The 24,857-nt window shown below is 56.0% G+C and overlaps 6 protein-coding genes across 6 annotated transcripts; 3 read left to right on the top strand and 3 right to left on the bottom strand.

Annotated features, from left to right (window-relative positions):
• Positions 1-1,016: 1,016 nt before the first annotated feature.
• Positions 1,017-3,917, bottom strand: F5144DRAFT_596152 (uncharacterized protein; the record flags this gene model as incomplete). The annotated part of the gene is made up of 4 exons (XM_066790767.1): positions 1,017-1,888; positions 1,941-2,524; positions 2,584-3,030; positions 3,085-3,917. The coding sequence occupies 4 exons, from the start codon at positions 3,915-3,917 to the stop codon at positions 1,017-1,019; spliced, it is 2,736 nt and encodes a 911-aa protein (XP_066638626.1).
• Positions 3,918-5,516: 1,599 nt separating this feature from the next.
• Positions 5,517-9,234, bottom strand: F5144DRAFT_498416 (uncharacterized protein; the record flags this gene model as incomplete). The annotated part of the gene is made up of 2 exons (XM_066786267.1): positions 5,517-5,687; positions 5,749-9,234. 2 exons carry the CDS (start codon positions 9,232-9,234, stop codon positions 5,517-5,519), a joined length of 3,657 nt encoding a protein of 1,218 aa, XP_066638625.1.
• Positions 9,235-10,928: 1,694 nt separating this feature from the next.
• F5144DRAFT_596150 (uncharacterized protein) lies at positions 10,929-13,373 on the bottom strand (the record flags this gene model as incomplete). Its single annotated transcript, XM_066790766.1, has 1 exon — positions 10,929-13,373. The coding sequence occupies one exon, from the start codon at positions 13,371-13,373 to the stop codon at positions 10,929-10,931; it is 2,445 nt and encodes an 814-aa protein (XP_066638624.1).
• A 461-nt stretch (positions 13,374-13,834) lies between these two features.
• Positions 13,835-17,053, top strand: F5144DRAFT_381724 (uncharacterized protein). The gene is made up of 4 exons (XM_066784616.1): positions 13,835-14,382; positions 14,436-14,662; positions 14,721-15,390; positions 15,444-17,053. Exons 1-4 carry the CDS (start codon positions 14,114-14,116, stop codon positions 16,741-16,743), a joined length of 2,466 nt encoding a protein of 821 aa, XP_066638623.1. The 5' UTR covers positions 13,835-14,113; the 3' UTR covers positions 16,744-17,053.
• Positions 17,054-17,649: 596 nt separating this feature from the next.
• F5144DRAFT_596148 (Glyoxalase/Bleomycin resistance protein/Dihydroxybiphenyl dioxygenase) lies at positions 17,650-18,864 on the top strand (the record flags this gene model as incomplete). The annotated part of the gene is made up of 5 exons (XM_066790765.1): positions 17,650-17,696; positions 17,778-17,806; positions 17,866-18,302; positions 18,362-18,638; positions 18,689-18,864. 5 exons carry the CDS (start codon positions 17,650-17,652, stop codon positions 18,862-18,864), a joined length of 966 nt encoding a protein of 321 aa, XP_066638622.1.
• Positions 18,865-19,730: 866 nt separating this feature from the next.
• F5144DRAFT_596147 (D-isomer specific 2-hydroxyacid dehydrogenase) lies at positions 19,731-24,624 on the top strand (the record flags this gene model as incomplete). The annotated part of the gene is made up of 6 exons (XM_066790764.1): positions 19,731-20,372; positions 20,535-20,950; positions 21,010-21,675; positions 22,348-22,384; positions 22,466-23,539; positions 23,593-24,624. 6 exons carry the CDS (start codon positions 19,731-19,733, stop codon positions 24,622-24,624), a joined length of 3,867 nt encoding a protein of 1,288 aa, XP_066638621.1.
• Positions 24,625-24,857: the final 233 nt, after the last annotated feature.

The raw sequence follows: 24,857 nt of genomic DNA, 5'->3' as shown, positions 1-24,857 counted from the left end.
GCGCGGTAACCAAAAACCGGGCTTTTGGGTTGCAGATGTGGGGAGAGGTGAACTGGCTGGCTGACTGGCTGACTGGCTTGTTTGTTGGCCGGCTCCCAAACAACAGCCGGCAAGGGAAACCCTGAACAGCAAGCCGTTGAAGAGTTTATTTCCTGTGTCTTCGACGCCCTCTCTCGGGTAGTTCCGTACGCACGGCAAAAGGGGGGAGCGATGTGACATGGTGGCATTAGTCCGTCCTTTGACAAGTCATGCACTGTTGATGCTGCAGCCCGGACGAAGCTCACCGCAAAAGGTGAGCGCAGAAGTTGATCCCCGATCGGACATCAACCCTAAGTGCGAGGCGTCTCCGAAAGGACCGCGAGGGCCGGTCTGTGGATAGGGAATGATCGACTATAGCTCCAACTTCTCCTTTGCTTCCAAGGAAGAGGAAAATTGTTGGCTCGGGTCTAGCTGATGACTGTCAGGGGTTGACGGGAGTTGGGTGTCACAGGATGCACGCATGGAAGCGGTGCAACCGATGGATCCAGGTCGGTAGAGGGTCTAAAGTTCATGGGCGAGGCGTAATATGCTCCGTTCAGTCTTGCTGGATCTGTACCGTTGGCGGCTGTCAAATACCACTCTGTAAAGGAATTAGAAGGTCATAGGAGCGAAGGAAAGGCAGTGAAGTATTTGACATCAAAGTCATGTATTTGTACAGAACAACCAACAACCGCCAGCTCAGCCCAACGCCCGCTCCGGGTATAGAACCACAAACTATAGACACACAAGTTCGCAAACATTGCCCTTGACTAATACGGCCCAAAGACAGTGCTGCGTAAGACCTACAAAATACGCCTGTCACGGGACAAGTAAAATGCCCCTTTTCCCAACCGCACACCCACGGCGGCTGATCCTCAGAAAGCGCGTGATCCTCCCGAAACGCTTCCGATCCCGCGATGAACAAAGACTCCGCATCGCTAGCAGAGGGCAGCAGTTTAACCAGCATCATAAACTGGCAGTGCCACAAGGTCGCCCCTCTAAACCACCTCACCACCATTGACTTCGTCATACCAAGTGAGATATCCCTTCCTCAAGACCGCGCGCACATCCACCAGCGCCGGCAGGGGGGCATCCCGGTCCTCCACACTCTCCGCCTCCGACTTGACGGCCGCCACCGCCGCCGCCGCAACAGCAGCAGCAGCAGCAGCAGCGGCACCATCGCCGTCGGCTGAGGGAGCGCCGTTCTCAACAGAACCAGCACCAGCACCAGAAGCGCCAGGCGCCGCCTCTGCAGGCTGCGCATCTCCGGACATAGCCGCAATTGGAGCCGCAGGCACGCCCGTGCCCGCAGCAGTGGAATTGTTGGTGGCGTCAACTGCGGTAGCCAGATCTGCCAGCTGCTGCAAGTTCTGGCCGTTGGTCGCCGTGGCACTCTGGCCCGCCGCGTTCGGGAGACGCGCCAGGTACCAGGAAAGCTTGTCGCGCACGGCGGCGCGCCACGCAGACGGCGCGATGCTGTACTCGAGGACCTCCTTGGTGATGCGGACGGCTTCGTCGCGCGTGACGGGGAAGCGGTGCAGCTCAATGAGGCCGAGCGCGGCGACGGCGGCGAAGTGGTGCGTGACGGGGCTCAACAAGTCGTGCTTGGCGGCGAGGAGGCCGGCCAGGCACCTGGTGGCCTGGAGAATGTTGAGGGGGCGCTGCGCCCGGTCCGGAGAGAGCAGCTCCGACACGGCGCGGAGGTGCCAGTACGCTAGGTCGAGCACAGCGTGGTTCTCCTTGGCCGTGAGAACCCAGCTTAGCATTTGGGTGGGCCCGGTGGCCATTAAAGCTAGGGTCTGAGACTCTGCAGGATCAATCGGCGGGTTGACAATGACGGGCATGATAAGCGTGAAGACGTAGGAAGTCCCTGTTAAATTTGTTAGGAGGTGAAACCGGAAACGGATGGAGTTAAGACTCACGAATCAAGGAATAAACGCCATCCCCGACGATATGCTCCAAGCCTGCCCGAGGCACGACAAAGTCACTGAGGATGAGGGTGGGCTTGGCCATCCCAAGCGCGTGCCACCGGTCCAACATAACCAAAACCCACCACGCTCGCAAGGCAACGTTGTCGTCTGAGTTGGGATCCAATTCGGGATTCGGATTAGGGTCGACTGTCCGAGAATGAGCCGTCATCGAATACGCAACCGCGACAGCTCGGCCGAGGATGTCGAGCTTGGTCGGGCCCATCAAGCCCTTGGAAGCCGCGATACTGAAGCAGTCTACCGAGATCATGGTCATAATCAAGGTCTGGAGCTGCACCAGATTGGTGACGGAAGAGCGCGGTTTCCACTCGGCCTCCCATTCGTTCAAAAGGCGCCATGTGGTAGCAGGATCGGCATCGATTTGGCCACTGGAATCGGGAGAGAAGTGCTTCATCATGGAAAAGAATCCGTTGCAGAAGGCATTCTGGAGGCTTAGGGGAGCCCGCCATAAGAGGGATTGGACTAGGGCCTTGCTGCTTGCCAACACTGGGAAAATGGGGTGGATGTACTCCAGATAGCTGCGACTCGCTGGTCAGTATGGAATCTGCGCGGCAAGACTCTGGGCTGATACACTTACCGATCGAAAGCGACGTCGTCAATTTCCGGCAGTTGGTCTGCTTGATTCGACGACGCTTGAGGGAGGCCGTCGTGTGCCATGGTGTCCATCATGTCGGGCTGGCCTTGCAAATTCATATCGTTCGTCGAAGCGGAGTACGTCAATGGCGCGGTAGGCTTCAAAGCGAGGTCGGTCGAATTTCCGGGCACTTGCGGGCGGTATTCGGGTTGGACGTAGGGCAAAATCGACCTGTGATCGGAGTTGAAGGCTGCCGATAATCTGTTTTGAGGTGGAGTTTGGAACCCTTCGCCAGAAACAGAAATACTAGAAAACGGTCGCTTCCTGCTGTCGTCGACTAAGCCTGGGGAAACAAACGACTCGCTTGACGGTCTCCTCTCGGGGCCTTCCACGTTGGTGCTGAGCCTGCCTTCAATGGTATTGATGCGATCGGCAAGTTCTTTGATGTATCTAAAGCGGGTCAGTACGAACGGTCACTTGTGCATTCGGAATTATCCAACTCACCCTTTGCTTGGTCCCCGCTTCTGAGGCACACGACTGAACAGGCACTGTGCATTCGACCGGCGACAGTTGGAACAAGGCGCCTCATTGGCTTCCGACTGCGAATCGCACTTGATCTTCTTGCGCCTACACTCATCGCAAGCCCGGGACACCTTGGACCGTTTCCTGGGTGGCGTAGCATCAGGCATCTGGTACTGGGAATGTACCTGTGACAAGTGGTCCATCGACATGTGATGAGGGAGCTGGGGCGGAGGCGGTGGGTTCTGTGTATAGTGGTGTTGCTGAGGCTGACCAGGGTGTGACAGGACATCCTGGAGCTCATGGCCCTGGAGTTCATGGTTGTGATTTTGAAGCTCATGGCTGTGGTTTTGGAGTTCATGGTTGTGGCCTTGGAGCTCGTGCCCATGAGACTGCATCTCACGCTCATGGTTCTGCAGCGATGCCTCCAACTGCTCCTGGAGATTTGGCTCAGCCTGATGTTGTTGCACTTGGCCTTCCTGATTATCTTGTGGCTGAATGGACTGCTGGTCCTGCGCTTGGTCTTGGACAGCAGCAGCCATCATGGGGGCAAGGCCCTGTGATAACTGGGCCGCGAGCTGGAGCTCATCTGCGCTCACTGGTGGGAGGGGGTTCTGTTGCTGTGGAGCAGGTGACTCCTGGAGGCCCTGGAGTTGATGCAGCTCATGATGCTCATGATGCTCGTGATGTTCTTGGTGCTCTTGGTGCTCCTGCATACCATGATGCTCTGATTGAGTGGGCTGATGGTCCATTTGGGTGTCAAGCTCACGATGTTGAGTGAGCTGCTCATAGTATCGTGCCTCTGCACTGTCGGCCATGGGGGAGGGGTAACTCTGCTGCATCACGGCGTCCTCGGCCTCTTCTGGCGTAGCTTTCTTATCGTCCATAGCGAATTTAGAAGAGCGATACAAGACAGGTCGAGGGTGAGCAAATGCGCGATTACCCAACACTTGTGGGTTTTCTTGGACAACAAGCTGTGAAGTCTGAGTCTGCCGACAAACAGTCTACACAATGCCGAAATGAATGTATAGCTGGTCAGTCACACGACTGCACTGGAGCATAATTAGTACGGACGTGAATAAAAAAAAAAAAAGGGCCTCGACTTGATCCACTGCTCAATTGATGATCTTGTTGCTAGTTATCGAGTGCAGGTGCAGATACAGAAAAAAAAACATGATTCCGATAGATGACAAAATGGCGATTCAACAGAATGCCAAAACAACACCATCTTCAATGTGTTTCTGACGAGACCACGACCATTGCAAGCAAAGTGCAATGCATCGCGGTAACCACACCCAAGTAGAGCGATTGGAAAATCGGTAAGGTCTGAAACGTACCTTGGTTCAGCCCAGGAAACTATTCCCAGTCGGATCTGGATCCTAGGATTATTGTCGCTGCGGAAGAACTGACAGCTCCGATCGAGAGGCAACGGAACTGGAAGGAGTTTTCACCGTGGTTGGCAAAGCGGAAAATTCTTGCGGGTTCACGGATAAAGCTTGCATGGGGCTTGATTAAGTTTGAGGCGCGTTGTTGTGGCTGGTTGACTACGTCACCGTGTGTAGATAGTTGGTATACGGTGTTGCGCACGGCCTCATTCTTGATCCTTCTTGTTCATCACAGATTCACAGGCTCTGATCACGATAACAGTGCTGGTTAGGTATCATAATTTTAGGAATACTTGACAGTCAATCTTTTGATGTAAGTGAGGGACGGTGATTTTAATATTGTCTTCCATTGTTTAGCAAGGCCATAGCAACACCGGACATCAGGGGTAGAGCAAGAAGGGTTATCGAAAGATATGGCTCATCTTCCCTTGTGTTCAAGTAACTCTCGCAATGGTTTCACAACCAACCCACAACCAGAAGTTTGTTTAGTCTGCTGGATCATGTTACTCGAAAACCCCTTTTGACCTCAGTAGACCATCAAACAACAAGGTAATACACAACTAATTGACCTCTTCACTCCCAAAGCTACAAAAACAAGAAATAGCCAAAGGGTATATAAGAGCGGCGACTAAGCGAACCACGTTCCATTAAAAAAGGTTGTTGCTGCCCATGAAATGGGAGAACCAGTTTGTGGCAAAATGTGAAATGGCGAAAGGGTGAAGACGAGAGAGATAGAGAGAGAGAAAGAGACAGAGACACCTTCCCCCAGCTCCTTGTTCCCACAAAAACTCAACAGCGCATCCATCCCCCCTGGGCGAACAATACAACCACCCCCCGCCTCAGCGCCTGGATGTTACACCCACTCAAGAGTCGTTCTTGAGGTCGGTAATCGACTTCAGCATCTCATGGTGCTGGCTGCCCAACTGGGCGTCGTAGTCCTGAAGCTGGCTGACCGACTTTTGGATCTTAGCTAGCTAAAAACACGACCGATTGGTTAGTAGCCGCCGGTTCAAGACAAACAGAGAGGGTGTGTTATAGGAAGGCTGCGTGATAAGCGAGAGTGGTCCCCACCGAAGCTAATGCTGCCGAAGAGTGATCCGGCTCTGCCTCACCTTCAGTGGGCTGGTTGGTAGCGTCGCCGTCGTTGTCGTCCGCGTTGGCGAAGCGGCTCGCGGCAAGGCCCTTGGGCGCGTCTGAGGTGGTCTGGACAGATATCGTCAGCCATTTGGCCTACTCTTTTAGGATTGGGAATTCAGAGACATACCTTAGCTTCGGCTAGCTCTGCGTCCTTAACCTTGAGCTGTGCCGTGAGCTCGGCAATCTTCTTGTCGGCATCGCCGACTTGCTGTTCCGCATCCGCCAGCTTCTTGATGTTGACAGCCGCCAGAGTCTGCGCCTCCTCGACAAGCTGCGTCATGCTGTCGTGCATATCCTGGTAGTCGGCCGCAGACGTTTTCGTGATCTTCTCGATCTCGGCTTTAGCCTTAGCCAGCTCCTCCTGAACGCTTGCAAGCTCCGATGCAGCAACCTTTTCGTGGCTAGCCTTGAGTTCGGCAAGCTCCTTATCGTGAGCCTCGGTCAGGGCAGCAATCTGCGCCTTGAGGGAATCAAGCTCGGTGGTATCAGGCTTAGCGTTCCTTGCGGCATCGAGGTCAGCCTGGGCCGTGAACTTCTCCATCTTCTCGAGAGCCAGTTGCTGGCTGAGAGTGTCGATCTCCTCCTGGGCCTTCGCATGCTCGGCCTTGAGCGCCTCGAGGGCTGCGTCAATCTCGCTCTTGGCCGCTGCGACCTTAGCCAGCTCCTCCGAGGTCGATTGAGACTTGCTCGTCAATTCCTCGAGGAGACTGTTGTGGCTGGCCCGCAGTTCGTCAAGCTGAGCTTGGGACTGCGCGGTACCCTCGTTCCTCAAGGCCTCTTGAGCCCCGTTGTGCACCGCGATCAGCTTCTCCACCTCGGCCGCATGGTCATCCTCGAGAGTCTTCTTGAGTGACGCAATGGCGGATGCATGGCCTGCCTCCGCATCGCTAAGCTTGGCTTGGGCAGCCTCAACATCCTGTTGGAGAGCCCTGGCCGTCTCGAGTTCCGCCATCAGTTTCGCGATTTCGTCAGCGTGCTTAGCCTCAAATTCTTCCTTAAAGCCACCGGCCGCTTCGAGCTGAGCCACCAACTTGGCGACCTCCTCCACATGTTTCGACTCCAAGTCACCCTTGAGACCACTAGCCGCCTCCAGTTGAGCCATCAACTTCTCCACTTCTTCAGAGTGCTTAGCTTCCAGCGCCTCCTTGACATCGCTTGCCGACCCAAGCTCTGCCGTCAACTTCGCAACCTCCTCTACGTGCTTGGCCTCGAGCCCCTCTTTCAAGCTGCTAGCCGCCTCGAGCTGTGCTGTTACCTTGGCGAGGTCCTCGGCATGCTTAGCCTCAAGTTCCTGCTTGATTTGCTCCAGGAGGGCTGCGTGGCTGTCGTCGCCAGCCGCTTTAGCAGCAGCGAGCTCATCAGCGTGCTTGGCAAGAATTTGCTCCTTCTCTGTCGCGGTGTCGTTGTTGAGGTTCGCGAGGATTTCGGCGTGGGAGGTCTTCAGAGCCTCAAGCTCCTTAGCCAGACTGCTCTCGCTCTCGCCCCTCAAGATGTCAATCTGGCTGGCATGGCTGGCTTTCAGAGACTCGATTTCTTCGGCGCTAGCTTCGTGGGCTTGCCTTGCCAGGCTCTTGGCACCTTCCAGCTCCTCGGCATGGCTCGCCTGAAGGGCATCCAGGGCCTGTTGATGCTCAGCCTCCTTGGCTTCCAGCGCCTTCACGGCGGCCTCGTGCTCAGCCTTGGCCGCCTCGAGGGCCTTAGCATGGCTCTCAGCAGCTTCATCGTGCGCTTTAGTGAGCTCGTCGTGCTTAACCTCGAGCTCCTCGAACCTGCGCTTGAAGAAAGCATCACCACGCAGGCTCTCGATCTCGTTTTCATAATCTTGGCTGACTTGCTGGAGCTGCTTCTGGTGGTGGTCGGCGGCGGCAGCGGTCTCCTCCTTGATCTTGGCGATTGTGGCATCCTTGGACTTGCTCTCTTCGTTGAGACTATCAATGAGCTTCTGGAGCTCGGCGTGGGAGCCGGTAGCCTTGGAAGCTTCGTCTTTGATAGCCGCCAGCTCAGCTTCCGCCTCGGCAACCTTGGCTTCGAGAGAGGCTAGGGCTGCTGTCTTCTCCTCGAGTTCAGACTTAGCAGCCTCGGCCGTCTTCTCCGCCGCCTCGAGCTTTGCACTGAGTTCGGCAATCTGTGCCTCCAGTTCGCCAAGCTTCGCTGACCCGGCCGCTGTTTCACTGGCGAGCTTTTCCTCGTGGGCAGCTTCTAGGGTCGCTTGACTCGAGGTCAGGTCGTCAATTTTCTTTTGGAGTCCGGCAAGGGCAGTTTCGTGGCTCGCATTGAGCTCCTGGATAGCCTTCTCGTGGTTGGCAACAATGGTGGCACTTCCACCCTGCAGTTCTTCGGCATGCTTGGCCTTCAATGCTTCAACAGCCGCCTCGTGCTCCTCTGTTAGGCTGCTCTGGAGAGCCTCAAGCTTGGCAGTGTAGTCGTCGGTTGCCTTGGTAAGGCTGGTCGCGGCCTCGTTCGATTTGGCCTCCTGCTCTGCCTGGAGGCTCTCGAGCGATGTTTTGAGCCCGGCTAGTTCGGCCTCGGCGGCTTCCTTTGCACTAGTAGTACCAGCAAGCTCGCTCTTTTGAGCAGCCAGGTCAGTTTCGGCGGCGGCCAGCTTCTCCTGGGTCTCGGCAACCTGCTTGTTCAGAGCCTCGAGTTCCGCAGCATGCTCCGTCTTCAGGCCTTCCAGGGCTTCCTGGTTAATGGCACCTTCAGTTGCAGCCTGGCCCCCTTCGGCGGTACCAGCCTTCTCAGTGAGCTCCGTGATCTTGTCCTGGGACGAGGCAATCTTTGCCTTGAGTTCGGTGATCTCGAGCTCGCTGGAAGTGAGTTTGGTTTTGAGCTCCTCAATTTCCCTCGCGGATCCGGCAGCGGCAGTAACGCTAGATGTACTCGATGCCAACGACGCGCGCGGCGCATGACGAGTGGTGCCGGGCGCTGCCCCAGCAGAGACCGAAAGTCTCTTCTTCGCCTCAGCTACGGCACCAGTACCGGCGGGTTTGGTAGCGGCACGGGTCGCAGAGGGCGCCGACGAAGTGGTTGTCGATGATCGCGAAGTGGTTGTGGACATCCGCGAAGGCGCAGTGCCGGAAGTGGCCGCGGGTTTTCTTGCTGCGGCAGTGGCGGCGGCAGCAGTAGTACCAGTTCTCGGCTTGCTGGGGGAGCTCGGAGGGCCAGTGGGGGCAGTGGAAATACGGCGCGCCGATCCAGTAGCGCCCGAGACCACCGGCCGTTTCTTCTCATCCTCGGAAACGGACGGGCGGGAGCGGTGAGAGACAGTCGATGCAGCGGTCGACGGGCGCTTGACGGTGGGCGCTCCAGTGGCAGGACGGGTTGTAGGCTTCACCCCGGTGCTGGCAGCGCTGGTCCGTGTCGTCGAGCTTGTGGTTGAGCTTGTGGTCGACTTCGCGGAAGCTATACCAGTGGTACCGGGTCGGCGAGTGCCCGCAGCGGGAGCCGTGGCGCGCTTCGAAGCTGTGGGGCCGGCCGTGGCCTTCTTCTCCACAGTGGCAGTGGGCGAGGTGGGCGTCGAGGGAGCTGTGGTTTCGGAAGCAGGCGCAGGAGCAGGCGCGGATTTGGGAGCATCGGTGTGCTGGACAACCTCGAAACCCTCGGCGTCGGACATGATGGGCTTCGTGGGCAAAGCTGTGGGAACAATTGGGGAAAACTGGACAATCGAACAACGACGGACTCCTGGCTATGTGGGTAATCAGTTAGCAACCTGGCGGTGGAGCGCTGTGAACCATTGGTGACACAATAAATAAAGCTCAATGATTAGGCCTTATGATCCTTTTTTGCAGGGTGTCTAGCTACAAGAGGGGAGCTGGTAGTTTGGGGATGGTGCTGTCAAGGGGGAAAGTTGCAACTCACCGAACAAGTTATCCCCTGTCTTCTCGAGTCACTCCTATTCCCAGACCGCAGCACTGGAATCCAAAGCCGTCGACTTGCCGAGAACGCACTGCAAGACGCTTGGACCGGGCTGGCGCTAACTCAATCGAAAACCGTGAAAAAGGAAACGAAAGCAGGTGTCGCAGGAGAAATTGAATCGCAACAATGCACACCAAAGAGCTGTTTTTTTGACAATGGCGCCCGGCGGTGATGGCAAGGCAAGGAGAGAGGTTCAGCCCAATTGCCTCGAAGAGAAGAGAGGTGAAAAAAAGAGGAGCCGAGCCCGCTTTCTCATGTGCTGGGAGTTCCCAGATCGGCACAGCGCCGGCTTAGCGTGGTGGATTGAGCAGGGGACAGATTGTGTGGGGCACACACTGCAGCAAACACCTGGAGGGGACGGGCAACCTCTTGCAGGGGTGGAGCCAGTTCTCAGTTCCAGGCTCGGATTTGCTAGCCTCTGCCAGCTTCCCTTTTTGGTGCTTGTTGGTGTTCTTGTTTCCTTCTTCATCCTCTTTTCATCCAGTCAAAGTCATTACCTTGTCGCCTCACACGCCGAGCTTAGCATTACTGGGGCGGTTGATATCGATTCGCTAGGGTTGGTCGATAGTGGTCACACTTGAATGCCCTGAAGGACACTTTGCTTTTGCTATTCGCTAGCGCTGTTGTCAGATGTTTAAATGCTGCACATGGGTGGGTGCCCGGGCCGTTGAGTGCACTGTGATTTGAGGTTGCAGTGCGTGAGGGGCAGAGGGTGGCAGGCAGCTCTTCCGTCACAAATTCACAATGCGAATCCCCAGTCGAAGGTTGAAACCCGTGGATTCAACGGCTCGTTTAACAGGCTGCAAGTATTGACCTGGGGTGATTCGCTCTCAAACCGGATATGGGTTTGGCCTGGGAGGATTAACCTGGATGAGTCGGGAAAATGGAAACAGTGGAGGGTTGACCCATTGACATGCCCGGGTTATGATCCCAGGCAGTCCATTGTGCCGTCGAACTTGAGACGGCCCGAGTCATGCCGTGTATCTGGAGATGCTTCAATTCCGAGCTTCAAAAGCCCAGGATGTAAGCCCCCCCACGAGCTTTCTCTTTCGACCTCAGAGGGCCTGGGTTAAAAAAAGGTGGTTCCCGGAGACAGGTCAAGAGTCGATGTGCCGCTCATAATAGCTGCAAGGCTGATCATGTCTCTGCATCAAAGCAGGCAAGGCTGAGACACTACAGATTACCTAGGCATTAGAGAAACAGCTAAGTCCATAGCTTATTATGTCAGCAACACAGTTGATAATAACTACCTAAACGCTGCGCTCAATATTTGTTGCAAAGTTGTTCGAAAAGCAAGGGTATCTCTGTAGCAGCAACGTCCAAACAAACCAAAACTCCAATAAACGCGCCCTTTTCAACATAGACCATTTCCACACAACCCACCGGAATGGGTCAGCGTTGTTGGGTAGGAGACCGATAACGGCCCGTCCTCTCCAACCGCCTCTTTTCCCCCAGGATCTCCTGCGGCGACCGTTCAAGGGTTTCTGCCCACACATCCAAGCAATCACGTTCTCTGTCTGGCCTCCTGAGTTCACTCAGTAACCACTCTGTCTCTTCCTCGGGCCAGGGCGGATAACCTAGCTCTGGGGAAGGCGGGGTGGGCCTGAATTGCGGTGCCCTCTGGCCGCCACCCGGCGGAGGTCGTGGCACTGACGAGCCGACAGACTGGGACCGAGGCCCCCGATGGCTCAGGGTCCAAGTACTAGGATTCGAAGGCTGAGGGCGAGGTTGGCTGACCTGAGCAGGTTGCCAGTGTGATGTCGCCCTACGGAATCTCTCAGCTAGTGGACGGACCTGGCTCGTGACTTTCTGCATCGATAGCCGGAATTTTTCCTCCTCGAGCCTAGCGAGCGCCAGTTCTTCTTCTGCCTCTCTCTGATTTTGTTCCTTAATTCTTCTGTCCTGCTCTTTCATCCTTTTGATGCGCTGCTCCTCTTCGTACCGCTCCCGGTTGGCGTCGGCTCGCGCATTGAAGTTGTCTACCTGATGCCGAATCTGTTGTATAAACTTTCTGACCATAACCGCAAGCTTCTCGTGATTATGTTTCGGATCTTCGAAATCGTACTGTTGGCCGGCCTGTTCTGGGTTGTCGTTGGATGGAGGGTTCAGGCATTTCTGGAGACGAGACAGCCACCCCAGTGTGCCGAGGAGGTACTGTACAGTAGTCCACGTAAAAACACCCTCCTTAGGAAGGGAGTCATTGACCACCGCGTCTGGTTGCCGTACTCCAACGGCAAAAGACGTCTGCATGACTAGGACGAGCATTGGTATGACGCATTTCGAAAGGTCGTTGATCATGCGTTTAGGAAGCCTGGTGTTGCTTAGACGCTCGACTTTTCGTACTGCCTTGTCGACACTTGATATGGCAGCATTCAAGTCCAGCTGGTGCTCTGCCAGATATTGATATTGCTCGTCGAGGTCCAGGGCATTTGGCACCTCATCCAATTCATCCTTGAGACAGCTGAGGGACTTGAAAATGCATTTCCCGAGTCTCGTGCGAATGGGCGGGTACACCCCGAATGCGGGCATGTTGGCGTAGAGCTCGGCCATCCATCTGCGCCCTGCCCCTGTCCAACCGCTTCTCCCCATGAGTTTCGATATGCTTCGCAGGTGGTCACTGTATACGGAAATGATGTCGTCGTTATTCGCGCAGGGTCGCACCTGGATGTCACCCATTTTCCGTTGCTCCTCTTCTTCATCGGACTCGGACTCGTCTGTTTCATCCACCGTCTCGTCCGTCTCGTCAGTCTCCTCCGTCTCTTCCCTCTCCCGGGGCCTCTCTGGTTCCTTCTCAGCGATTTGGTTTACCTGTCGCCCATTCCCATATTGCACCAATTCACGGTTGCCCTCGTCCATTAACCTTGGAGCGTTACCCGGAAGGGTAAACCGGCGCGGCTCAGGACGGTGAAGAGCTCGAACCACCGGCTCGGATAGGTCCTCTCGAATCAATGAAACTTTGTCATTTCGTTGGGATGACCGTGGCTGGCGCGCTTGACTTTTGTTTGATTTGTCTCCGTTGGAAATTTCCAGATTATTTTTCGTTCTTGTGCCGCGAACAGTAGCAAAATTGGTAGGCTCAGCATCGTCATCTTCTGGGACTTCATAGACGTCAAATGCAGGTCTTGCTGGCCGGCTTCTCACTGCGGAGGATTGCAATTCCGGACTGCCTGCCGAACGTGGAGTTTCTGCGCCAGTAAGAACCTCCTCTACTGCAGTCCTAGCGACATGGTTGCCATGTCTGGCTAGCCTCCGGTCGCTGTCCGATTCGGGTCTTTCCTCGAGGATATGTGAGACGGCAGGATCACGTCTACTTTTCCGCGGACTCGGAGGCCCGAACGCGCCGAGAATTTCAACAGAGTTGATCCCCCGTTTTATGCGTCTTGCGCGGAGGCGGCGGCCGGGCACAACGGTGGTCGAAGGCTCAGGTACGACCTCTGTTGGATTGACGCCACGGCTTTCCCTTGGGCCTCGGCTACTAGGGAGGTGTATTTCAAGCCGGTGCGCAGAACGCGCGCTCGTGGCGTTGATCGCCGCATCAACATTGTCGTCCTCCCCTACCGCTACCTCGATCGTATCCGCAGCGTCGGATGATACCCTTCGGCGCTTGTGCTGTGGTGCATTGGGCGTACCACTAGGTCCTCGTTTTCTCTTGGATAAATTGGCGTTGCTCGGAGTAGGCTCCCTCAAGGGTCTCAGAGTTGCGGGTGTTCTAGATGCAGGCTGCCGGCGTTGGACTGGTGGGGTTCGTGCTGGGATGGACGCGTTGTCAGAGCTGCTGTCGTTGTCGTCTTCCCTCGGTGCGGAGATACCGGCGCCGCGCCGAGTGGTGACCACCATGGCGAATGGTGGTTTCGAGATTGGTTTCGATGTCGACCGTGACCGAAATACCCAGTTGCCGTCTTGATGAACCGGCGAGGCACAGACGGTCTGTTTGGAAGGTTTTTGTTGGCCTGGAGATCATCAGGTTGGTCCCCTGTCACCCTAGCTGTTTCCCTGGACCCACGTGCCCCGCAGCACCCACACTGCACCCTTGCGCGCTGAAAGTTCAATACGAAAGAGATCTCACGACGGCACATGGACGCATTCAAAAGCGAATCATTGCGCCATAAGGAAGTGTTGGGAGGAATTGCAAGTAAACAGAGGCGGGGGTGATTAATCCTAACTATTAAATGGTCAACCTCGGTATTGACAAAAATGATAATACGAATAAAAGAATTACGAAGTAGTTGGAACGAAGTTGCCCAGTTTGGGGGTCTCGGCGTCATCTTTGTGTTCTTGGTCCATTTCTTTGACCCACTCCTCCCAACTGCCTACCCTGATTACCCTGATATGCAGAACAAACCGACGTGCCTGGGCACCAGACCCACGCACTTGGCGAGTTCCCAAGATCTCGATTCTCCGCTGAAATTGCCCCCGGCGCTGAGCTTCCATTCTACATCGAACATCGATCTCCGGAACTTCGTTTCCACGCGCCCCAACATGATGTACTGACGGAGCGCGAAGCCGAACCAACTCCGCGAATTGACGAACCCTTTCGGCTCGAGCTCGCGTGCCCCCCCCAGCCGTCGCTTACGGCTATGACGACAATGAAAACGAATTCGATTCTGCCCGCGCGCAGGATACATACCCAGCCCAATGGCTTTTCTGCCGTGCGATCTGTCGCCGTCGGGCTTGCCCGCGTGTTCTCGATGACCCTATCGACTGCCTACGCCGCACCACTCGGCATCCAGGGCCACGGTGGAGGCGGGGACGAGCCCGAGGCCGAAGGTGCGAGCCTCTGGGTTCTTTATGTGGCTTCCCTGGTCCTCGTACTTTCGGGTGGCGCTTTTGCAGGGCTGACCATCGCGTAAGATGATATCGATCGTGACTGAAGTATGACCACCGGCTGACATTACCTAGATTGATGGGACAGGACGGAATTTACCTCCAGGTTATGGCGGGGGACCCGAGCGAGCCGCAACAGAAGAACGCAAGACGCGTTTATGAGTTGCTCAAGAAAGGGAAGCATTGGGTTTTAGTTACCCTGCTCTTGGCCAATGTCATCGTGAACGAGACCCTTCCCGTGGTTCTCGACCGCTGTCTCGGCGGTGGTGTTGCTGCCGTGGTCGGTGCTACCTTTTTGATCGGTATGTACTCGCCTGTTTTGTTTCTCTCTCCGCATCTATCTAACGCATCCTCGGCCAGTCATCTTTGGTGAAGTTCTCCCCCAGTCCGTCTGTGTTCGATACGGCCTCCAAATAGGTGGCTACATGTCAAAACCGGTTCTCGCCATGATGTACTTGATGGCGCCTTTTGCCTGGCCGACAGCGAAGCTGCTCGACTGGCTCCTGGGAGAAGACCACGGCACGGTTTACAAGAAGAGCGGGTTAAAGACCCTCGTGACTCTTCACAAGAGCCTCGGCGACGTCTCCCAGCGCTTGAACCAAGACGAAGTTACCATCATCAGCGCGGTCCTGGACTTGAAGGAAAAGCCGGTCGCGAATGTGATGACGCCAATGAGCGACGTTTTCGTCATGGCGGAGGATACTGTGCTGGATGAACCAACAATGGACATGATCCTATCCGCCGGATACTCACGCATTCCCATCCACGAGACTGGAAACCCCACAAACTTTGTCGGCATGCTGCTTGTCAAGATTCTCATCACCTACGATCCCGAGGACTGTCAACTAGTTCGCGACTTCCCATTGGCCACACTTCCCGAGACGCGTCCGGAAACAAGCTGCTTGGATATTGTCAACTTTTTCCAGGAAGGCAAATCACACATGGTGCTTGTTTCCTCGTATCCGGGGGAGGATCACGGCGCTCTTGGTGTTGTGACCTTGGAAGATGTGATCGAAGAACTAATCGGAGAGTATGTCCCTACTTGGTTTCTTATCACAAAGCAGGAATGCTGACCGAAAACAGGGAAATTATCGACGAGTCGGATGTCTACATTGATGTGCACAAAGCCATCCGCCGCCTTACCCCGGCACCGAAAGCGAGAGTCCAACGGCGGCTATCGGAAGATCCAAGCGCGAAATACATTGATATTGCCAACACGAAAATCGACAGCGACAATGTCATTCTCGACGGCAACAAGTCAAATCAAACAGTCGGCGCAACGAGTCACGAGTCACCTATGCTTTCCACCAGCCCAAAGACAGCAACGTTGATGATGCGGAGGAGTTCTGCTGGATTGGACGGCCAATTCCTCAAGACTACCGTTCCCGTGCGGGCAAATTTCGAGGATATTAGGCAGCACCTCAAGCATCTAGGCCCCTCTAACCCGGCAACAAACCCCAACAAGACGCGTTCAACCACTGTGAAGATCAAGCCGGGCAGCGGTGCCCCGTCGGCTCAGCCGCGGTCAGCCTCAGCGACCCAGCCTGGAAGCGACGAGACGCCAACGGAGGAAGGGGACGAGACAACTAGTCTCCTCAAGCCCCAGATTTCCGGCAAGGACGGTGTCCAGGCGCTGCGGCAAACGTACGGCTCGGTTAGCCCTGCGATAACAGTGCAACTCGCACCGCAATCAAACGGCATACCTGAGTTGACACTAGATGCGGAGGAGCAAGTTGACAAATCAACGCAAACTCCCGATCAGCCCGACCTCATAGACCTGGATTCCGAAGAAACCGCCGCAGGCCCCGTACGGTCCCAGCAACAACAACAGCAGCAGCGGGAATTGTCCCCATCGCAGCCCAAGCGGAAACGCCCCAGCTCAAGCGGCGAGAGCGCCAACAGCGCCAACAGTGCCGAGGATAAGAAAACGGATACCAACACCCTCGTCTTGCAGCGGCCGTACGTTCGGAGCGGCAGCATCACAGAGAACGTCATCGAATCCCGCGGCGTGCGCAAGGTGGTGCTAGAAACCACCAGCTCCAACGACGACGAGGAATCGGCTGTCGCCGCGGGCTCATCCCCCGACCAGCCAAGACTGCTAGGCCGTACCACGTTCGGGCTATTCGGGAGGGATCGGGACAACGGCAAGGATAAGGAGGGCGGGGATGGGAAGGAGGATGGGAGGAGCCAGCCGAGCCCGGTTGTTGAGGAGGAGGAGGACGGCGAGGACGTCCTGTCGCCGGGCCCAGAGGATGAGGACGAGCCCGGGTCGTATGCTGAGGCTGCTGCCAAGGGGACTTCTCAGGATGGTCAAGCGGGATCGTCGAGTGGGGGAGGGAAAAAGAAGAACAGGAGGAAAAAGCGGAAGGGCGGTAAACCGTAGGTGGCGGAACTGCTTGACTACGCTTATGGTGTTGGTTCGAATGGGGGGTGGCATACGGTGCGCATGTAGCATTCATTCAGTGTATTTGTGAAAGGGGTTCTTGTAGAGACTGGGATTGGGATGGAAGGAAGGTCTGGAGCCAGCGGTTGGTTGTTGCTGTCTTCTTTTCTTTTCTTGTAGGTTATTGTGTATCAAATGCTATGGTATTACTGGTTGTTTCATACATTTTCTGATCTGGGCATATCTCCATGTTCACCTGAATTGTAAGTAACCATTTCTCAACACCAACTGCTGTGGAGCTTCCCTCGACTGAGCTCTCAACCGTTGACGTCAGTGGGAGGTGGGGTATGAGACTTTCCTGGTCCAAGCTCCCAGCTACCCCGCTGTGAAATTTACGTACCGGTACATGACATCCGCATCTGGCTGTAGCTGGAGGGAAGCTCTTCAAGATCTGTACAATTCAGGTTCTGGGAAATCTGTGAACCATAGATGTGTTTTAGTCCACTAGGGCATAGCAATTGAATGCATTTTGCTTGTCGGAGATGATTGGAATTCTGTTGATCTGTTTTTTTCTCTTGTCAGAGTGAAACACAACCTCAATAGATGGACGTAATTCCAATACGCATTGTGTAACATGATTGAAGCACTGCCATGATATGTTTTCCCGGAGCTTCAATTCCCCCACTTCAACTCGGGTCAGCTTTCTAATTTTCGATTACCAAGCGTCATATGAGTTTCTCACTCCGCGCATCTCAGAGATTGAAGTCTCTACTTCTTTCCTCGCAAACAAAACCCTGCTTCTATCCCAGACCAGGTAAATCCGAAGTGTAGAACACCTTTGGGAGACCAGATAAATAAAACTAACCACGGCTAGACTCAAAATTCATCTTCCGAACTTTTGCAACCATGGCGTCGACAACGGAGACTAAGAACTACAAGTTCAACCACACCATGTGAGCTTGCACTTGTTTTTCTTTTTTATTTCAGGATCTAGTTAAATATAAGATGTGACCAATGCTAAATGACAATATCAGGCTCCGGGTGAAGGACCCCAAGGAGTCGGGTGCGTAGCCCCTTTTCCCTTCCTTCCACATCAAACACACCAGACTCACCTCCCCCAAGTCAAGTTCTACTCCTTCCTGGGTATGTCTCAGGTCAAGAAGCTCGAGTTCCCGGAAGCCAAGTTCGACCTGTATTTCTTGGGCTACGACTCGCCCAAGGCCGCTTCGGGTGGCAACAACGTGTGGGATCGCGAGGGGCTGATCGAGCTGACCCACAACTACGGCACTGAGAACGATGCCGAGTACAAGGTCAATAACGGCAATGTCGAGCCGCACCGCGGCTTTGGCCACACGTGCATCAGCGTCGACAACATCCAGGCTGCGTGCCAGCGCATCGAGGAGGCCGGCTACAAGTTCCAGAAGAAGTTGACCGACGGGCGCATGCGCCATATCGCATTCGCCCTGGACCCTGATGGTTACTGGGTGGAGATTATCGGGCAGAAGCCCGTGGAGGAGACGGAGAATGTCAAGGAAACGGATGTTGAGACTTATCGGATGGTGGGTTTCCAATGTTATGATTTTCTCCATTAATCTTGGCTGAATGCTAACTCGAGTAGAACCACACGATGCTTCGCGTCAAAGACGCCGAAAAGTCACTGAAGTTCTACCAAGAGGTTCTGGGCATGTCGCTGTTCCGGAAACACGAAGCCGAGGCAGCTGGGTTCAACCTCTACTTCCTTGGTTATCCTGGAGAGAAGGGAGCTCCCGTCGAAGGTCAGACTACCGCCGACCGCGAGGGCCTCCTTGAGTTGACCTGGAACTACGGCACCGAGAAGGACGAGAACTTCAAGTATCACGATGGCAATAGCCAGCCTCAGGGCTTCGGGCATATTTGTGAGTTCCACTGATAGGAAAGTTTAGCAGGGGATACTAATCTAGCGTAGGCGTTTCGGTCGACAACCTCGACGCCGCTTGTGCCCGGCTCGAGTCTCTCAACGTCAACTGGAAGAAGAGGCTGACTGACGGCCGCATGAAGAATGTCGCCTTTGTCCTAGACCCGGATGGATACTGGGTCGAGATCGTCCAGAACGAGCGATTCGCTGACAAGGCCAACTTCTAAGGTTCCGGGTATGCATGTCCGCGGCGGAACGCTGTCCCCTAATGATAGGCAAAAGGCGCGTGACACTTTCCATTTAGAGATACAAGGTAACCAGTCAGGCGCCCCGTTCCCCACGCCCTGCGCTGCACCGATCGATACTGCGGAGCCGTGATAATCGTGCCGGAGTGAGGCGAAGCTTGCAGACTCCTGCGTCCACCAACCAGAGACTGCATCGATGGGCAAGTCGGAGGTCCTGGCAACCTTTTTGCGGGATGCCCGCATTAGTCAAACGTGGGGGAGTGAGGGGTTGAAGGTTTCAACTACAAGCAGAGGTTTGAATAGAGCTCGCGCATAGGCCCGCCAATGCATGCACGCCGTCTTGGCTTCCCTCTAAAAGGTGATGACAGATGCCACCGGATAATGGGAATACGGGTTAGGGGATGGAACAGCACGACAATGGCTGTCGGCTGCGACGGTCGAAGGGTCCTTGTCCCTTTATGTCACCCTACGTATCGACCGGATGAGGGAACAGCCCTCCACCCCGCTCCCGAGCCACTTGTAAGATCACTACCCCGGCCGTGTAAGTGATGAGGTTCAGCTGCAGTAAGCTGCGTATTGCTTGACTATTTGGGTATGCTGCAGCTGCCGTGTATTGAACCAGAGACAAGTGATCACAGGCCAGGGATCGGCTGAGGCAGCGGCCAGTGGGTGGTGGGCGAGGGGCAAAGACGGCAGACTTACATGCCTTTATAAAGAGCTTCATCCCCCCCTCTCTAATCCCATCAACCACCACATCCCAAGCCCAATCCCCCCCAGAACCAGCAACCACCACAACCCAAACCATCACCAACCCAAAGAAAAGAGACAACACAAAAACACCACCCAACATGGCACCCTCCGCCCTCTCCTCCACCCCCCCCTCACCCTCACACACTCCCCTCCCCCGCATCCTCGTCCCCGAGAAACTCTCCCCCGAAGGCCTCGCCCTCCTCCGCTCCACCGGCTTCCAAGTCGACACCCCGCCCCCCCCCCTCTCCGCCGCCGACCTCCTCACACAAATCCCCACGTACCACGCACTCATCGTGCGCTCCGAGACCAAAGTCACCGCCGCCGTCCTCGCGGCCGCCAGTAAGCTGCGCGTGGTGGCGCGCGCGGGGGTGGGGGTGGACAATATTGACGTGGAGGCGGCGACGCAGCATGGGGTGATTGTGGTGAATAGCCCGAGCGGGAATATTGTGGCGGCCGCGGAGCATACGGTGGCGTTGTTGTTGGCGTGTGCGCGGAATGTGGGCAGGGCGGATGCGGGTATGAAGGGGGGCCGGTGGGAGAGGGGGAGGTTGGTGGGTGTGGAGGTGGGCAGTAAGACGTTGGGGATTGTGGGACTGGGGAAGGTGGGTATGAAGGTTGCGAGGATGGCGAAGGGGTTGGGCATGGCGGTGGTCGTGTATGATCCGTATGCGAGCGCGGAGGTGGCCAAGCAGGCGGGGGTGGAGTTGAGGCCGGAGTTGAGTGGGTTGTTGCCGGAGGTGGTGAGTGTTGTTTTCTTCTTGTCTCCTGTTTCCTTGTCTTCTTTTCATGGGGTGTGGCCGTCGGTGGGTGTTGAGCAGAGCTTGGTGTTGGGCCTTATTCTTGCTACAAGGCTGTCTCATTGGGGTCCCTTTGAGACGAGGGATATGGCTGACATGGATTAGGACTTCCTGACAATCCACACGCCGCTGCTGGCGAGTACCCTGAACCTACTCGGGGAGAAAGAGCTCCAGTCAATGAAGAAGACAGCGCGGGTGCTGAACGTGGCGAGGGGTGGCGTGTACAATGAAGAGGCTCTGTTGAAGGCCCTTGATGAGGGTTGGATTGCAGGAGCTGGACTGGATGTGTTTACTTCCGAGCCTCCTGCCGAGGGGTCGGTGGCTGCAAAGCTGGCGGCGCATCCCAAGGTGGTGAGCACGCCGCATCTAGGTGCGAGTACTGTCGAGGCACAGGAAAATGTCTCGATGGACGTCTGCACGCAGGTGGTGGAGATCCTGAGCGGAGGGTTGCCCACGGCGGCGGTGAATGCTCCGTTGATCCTGCCGGAAGAGTATCGTCGGCTGCAGCCGTTTGTCAAGCTGTACGTTTCTCTCCCCCTTTCACCCTTTTTTCATCAAACAACAGTACTGACCCCCGCAGTGTCGAACGCATGGGCAGTCTTTACACACAACACTTTGCCGAACGCGGTGGCATGGTTGGCGGCCGACGTTTTGAGTTGGTGTACCACGGTGAGCTGGCTGGCATGAACAACACCCGGCCGTTGTTTGCGGCTCTGGTCAAGGGCCTCGTCAGCTCCATTAGCGACCTCGGCGGGCGGGACGTCAACATTGTCAACGCCACGCTTATTTCCAAAGAGCGCGGCATTGCTATCGACGAGAAGCACGTCCGGAACGGTGGCACTGTGCCAACTTATGCGAGTGCTGTGACCCTGCGCAGTCTGAAGATTGATGACGGCGCAGGACAGGCCAGCGAACAGATAATTGAGGGATATGTGAGCGGCAATGCCGTGTTCATCTCAAAGCTAGACCGCTTCAGGGCAAACTTCCAACCCGAGGGGACGCTACTGGTGTTGCACAACTATGATGAGCCGGGCAAGATCGGTAATGTTGGCATGGTCTTGGGCAAGCACGGGGTCAACATCAACTTCATGCAAGTTGCTGCTCTCGAGGACGGAGCTGGGGCGTCAACAGTGGTCCCTGTGGTCGACGGACCCGTGGAGACGGCGGGTCCTGCTGCGAAGGAAGCACTCATGATCCTGGGGGTGGCGGGGGATGTCACCGAGGGGTTGCTCAGCGAGTTGAATCAGTCAGAGGGCATCTTGCATCTCAGCTTGGTGAAGCTATAACCGTCTCGGCTTCTTGGAAACGACTTTATGACTCTCACCTTTCTTGTTCAGTAACCTTGTTTATCTGCATGGGGGTTTCAATATTTCAGCATCGGTCCGAGTTGGTTATAGGATATTCTCGTTCAGGTTTCATGAGGCAGCGGATTTTCTTGGTAAAGTAGTGTGGTAGTAACTTTTTGAGACTACTATAAAATATTATAAAGAAACCTTTTCAGGCCAGACTAAGATGCAAAATGTCCTGTGATGGGCTGAGACCTCATGGCGGTGACGGAGGGGTGACAAAAGGGGGAACTAAGGGTCTAAGTGATCAGGGTTAGGGTCTACTGCGTGTTCAGACATACGTAACGGTGAGCTGAGCGGGGAATATTTGGATGAAAATGACATGGTCACCCTTGAACATTGCACCCCACCAACCCCCCTGCTGATGGAACGCTGCAGTGTGGTGGCAGGGACCCGAGTCCCGATTTTAGCCCTTTGACGACACCGAGCAGCGCGGTCTATTTATCTCCCTACCCATTCAACTCTTCACCCCCGCGTTCCCGTGCTGTTGGGCAGATGTTGACCTTCTGAACTGTTGGCGCTGGAGCCTAATGGGTCGATTGCTCTTTTAACCACCCATTACAACTAATCAGCGTTGGTTTATCGCCGGTTCGAACAAGGACGACGCGTGTGAATGAGGGGCCCTAACCCACGCGGTATCCGACTCCCTTCGCCGTTATGGACGACCTGTCGCGGATGTCGGACGTGGAGGGCGAAGTGGCCGTAGTCGATGATCGAGGTTTTGGGCCGTCGGGCAAAAATATCATCCCATCTCCAGCACCCAAATCACGGTCATTATCGGATGGAGGAGGAAATCCCAGGTTATCTCCCTCCCCCCACATTGTCGAGGCGGTCCTTCGCCAGTCAAAGGACGACATCGCAATTCGCGACAAGGACCACGAGCGCATGTCATCGCTTCCATCAACTCCGATCCGCACAAACTTTTCCGCTCGAGGCCTTTCAGTACAGGTACCCCCACACGAATCTGCATCGCCCGCTTCTCAGTCCGGCTACGCCAGACCCGCTCCGCCGTCGCCGAAACTCGAACACCATTATTCGTCGCCCACGAACATCCTGCCGCGCCGATCGCGGGGTTTGGATTTTACTCGCGCCGCCACCAGTCTTCACCATTCCACCCTCGCCGGCCAGACGTCGTCTGATTCTTCCCCCACTGTCGGCTCCCGGGCCATGAACATCCCCAGCCGCCGCGCCGAGTACGGGGGAACCGACCAGACATCAACATCGCTGTGGTCTATGATGGGTAGCCAGGAGCGCATGCATATTTCCAGCTCTGTGGGAAGCACCGCTCGTGCCATGTCCGACCTCTCATCCAGCTCAGACGACGATGACTACATGGACGAGGACATGGACGACAGTTATATCACAACTCCACAGGTGCAAAGGGTTGGCATGCCTAGCGCCGCTTCCGCTGTGGGCGCGCCGTGGATGCCAGGCTCCCCAGCCGCCAGTAACCTTTTGAGTTTCCAGCAGCGCCAGCGCCAACGCAAACACCCTCAGAAAAAGCCCCGCGGGCCATTGGGGCTCGGTTTCCATTCTCCCGGCCCGGCCGCCTTGTCCAAGTCTCCGCCAAACAACAACATGGTTGGTGGTCTAAACGACATGTCGCCCCATGCGAGACGTGAGAGCATTAGTTGGGCTGCCAACCAGTTACACATCTCCGGGAACGAGAGCGACGACAGCCATAGTAGACCCCCCGACGCTCTCGACAGCCCCTCGCGCCCAAGTATTGTTCGGCGTGCCGTAACGCGGCGCGGAAATTTGCTGGTAGGCATAATCTCCATCCCTTAGGGTCCCCACGCTCACGCTCACCCTCGCAGCCGAAAACAAAAGGATTTGCGCGAATCCGCGCTGCCCTCGCCGAAGAGAGCGCGCCTGTGGAGTCTGAATTCCGCCACGAAGCCGAAGTGGTCCGTCAGGTCCGTGAAAGCGACATGGACCTCGAACCCAGACCGCCACAAGCAACGGTACTGTCCAGCCCCAACCTGGCAACGCACGACAGCCTTGAGGAGATAAACGATGACATCATGATGATGGACCCGACCGCCAGCGCGTTAGGGGTTACAGGGACGTTTAAGCAACAGGCCTTGAAGAACTCCAAGGGCAAGGTCTTCTGGGACACATTTTCGGAAACGAGCAGCTCAGGCGCCACCCAGCGCGTAACCCCTCCCCCGCCGGCCTTTGGCCTCGCTCGGGCCTCGTCAGGCGTAGGCCTGGAAGATGTCAGCATGGGCTCGCCCTCGGCCTCCTCCACCGGCGGCGCCAGCCAGAGCAATCCCTTTGTCCTCCCCAACGCCGGGACACAAACAACAAGAAGCAGTTCCGGCCACGGCACGCCCTTGCCCCCTCCCGGCCATGGTAACCATAACAACAACAACAACAACAACAACCATACCAACGCCCCCAGCAACCCCAGCAGCAGCCAAAACGCGACCCACACCCACGGACCACCAATGGGCATGCCCATGTCGACACCACCCACAGCCGCCGAGATCACGCGCCGCATCAACAGCAAGCGGCGCCGCGACGACGACCTCGACCCCGTCAGCATCAAGCGCCGCGCCGTCAGCCCCGGCATGAGCGTCCATAACTCCCCCGTCATGCAGTCACCGCTGCAGCGGGATATGGAGCCGTGGGGGACTGGGACGGGTAACGGGGGTGGTGGTGGTGGGGGGCCGGGGTCGGCGATGTCCATGTCTTCGCGCCCCGGGAGTGTGGGCGGGGATAGTAGTGCTGGGGGGAGTGCCCATGGCGGTGCTGGTGGTGGTGGTGGGAGGGGGGGGAAGGTCAGGGTTGGGTTCCAAGGGATGGTGGAGACGCATGATGGGATTACGAGGTTGAGTATTGAGTGAGTAGGGGATGGATAGGGGAAGGAGGGCGGGGGAAAGCGTCTTGGGCGGATACTAGGCGCACATACACACATGCATGCACTCCGGGGCTCATGGCGTTGGTTCGGTTGTTTCTTGGGCTGGCTGGGTGGTCTGCATGGGACGGTTGGGACGGTTGGGACGAACGGGGATGGGGCCGGGAACACGGCATCTTTTTCTGCTCCTAGGGTAATATCGTCATCATCTGGAGTAGGCGT

The sequence above is a fragment of the Chaetomium tenue genome (assembly GCF_020726465.1).
Source record: "Chaetomium tenue strain MPI-SDFR-AT-0079 chromosome Unknown F5144scaffold_7, whole genome shotgun sequence".
NCBI classification, from domain to species: domain Eukaryota; kingdom Fungi; phylum Ascomycota; class Sordariomycetes; order Sordariales; family Chaetomiaceae; genus Chaetomium; species Chaetomium tenue.
The sequence above is the reverse complement of the archived record's forward strand: the minus strand, read 5'-3'. Positions and strand labels throughout refer to the sequence as shown.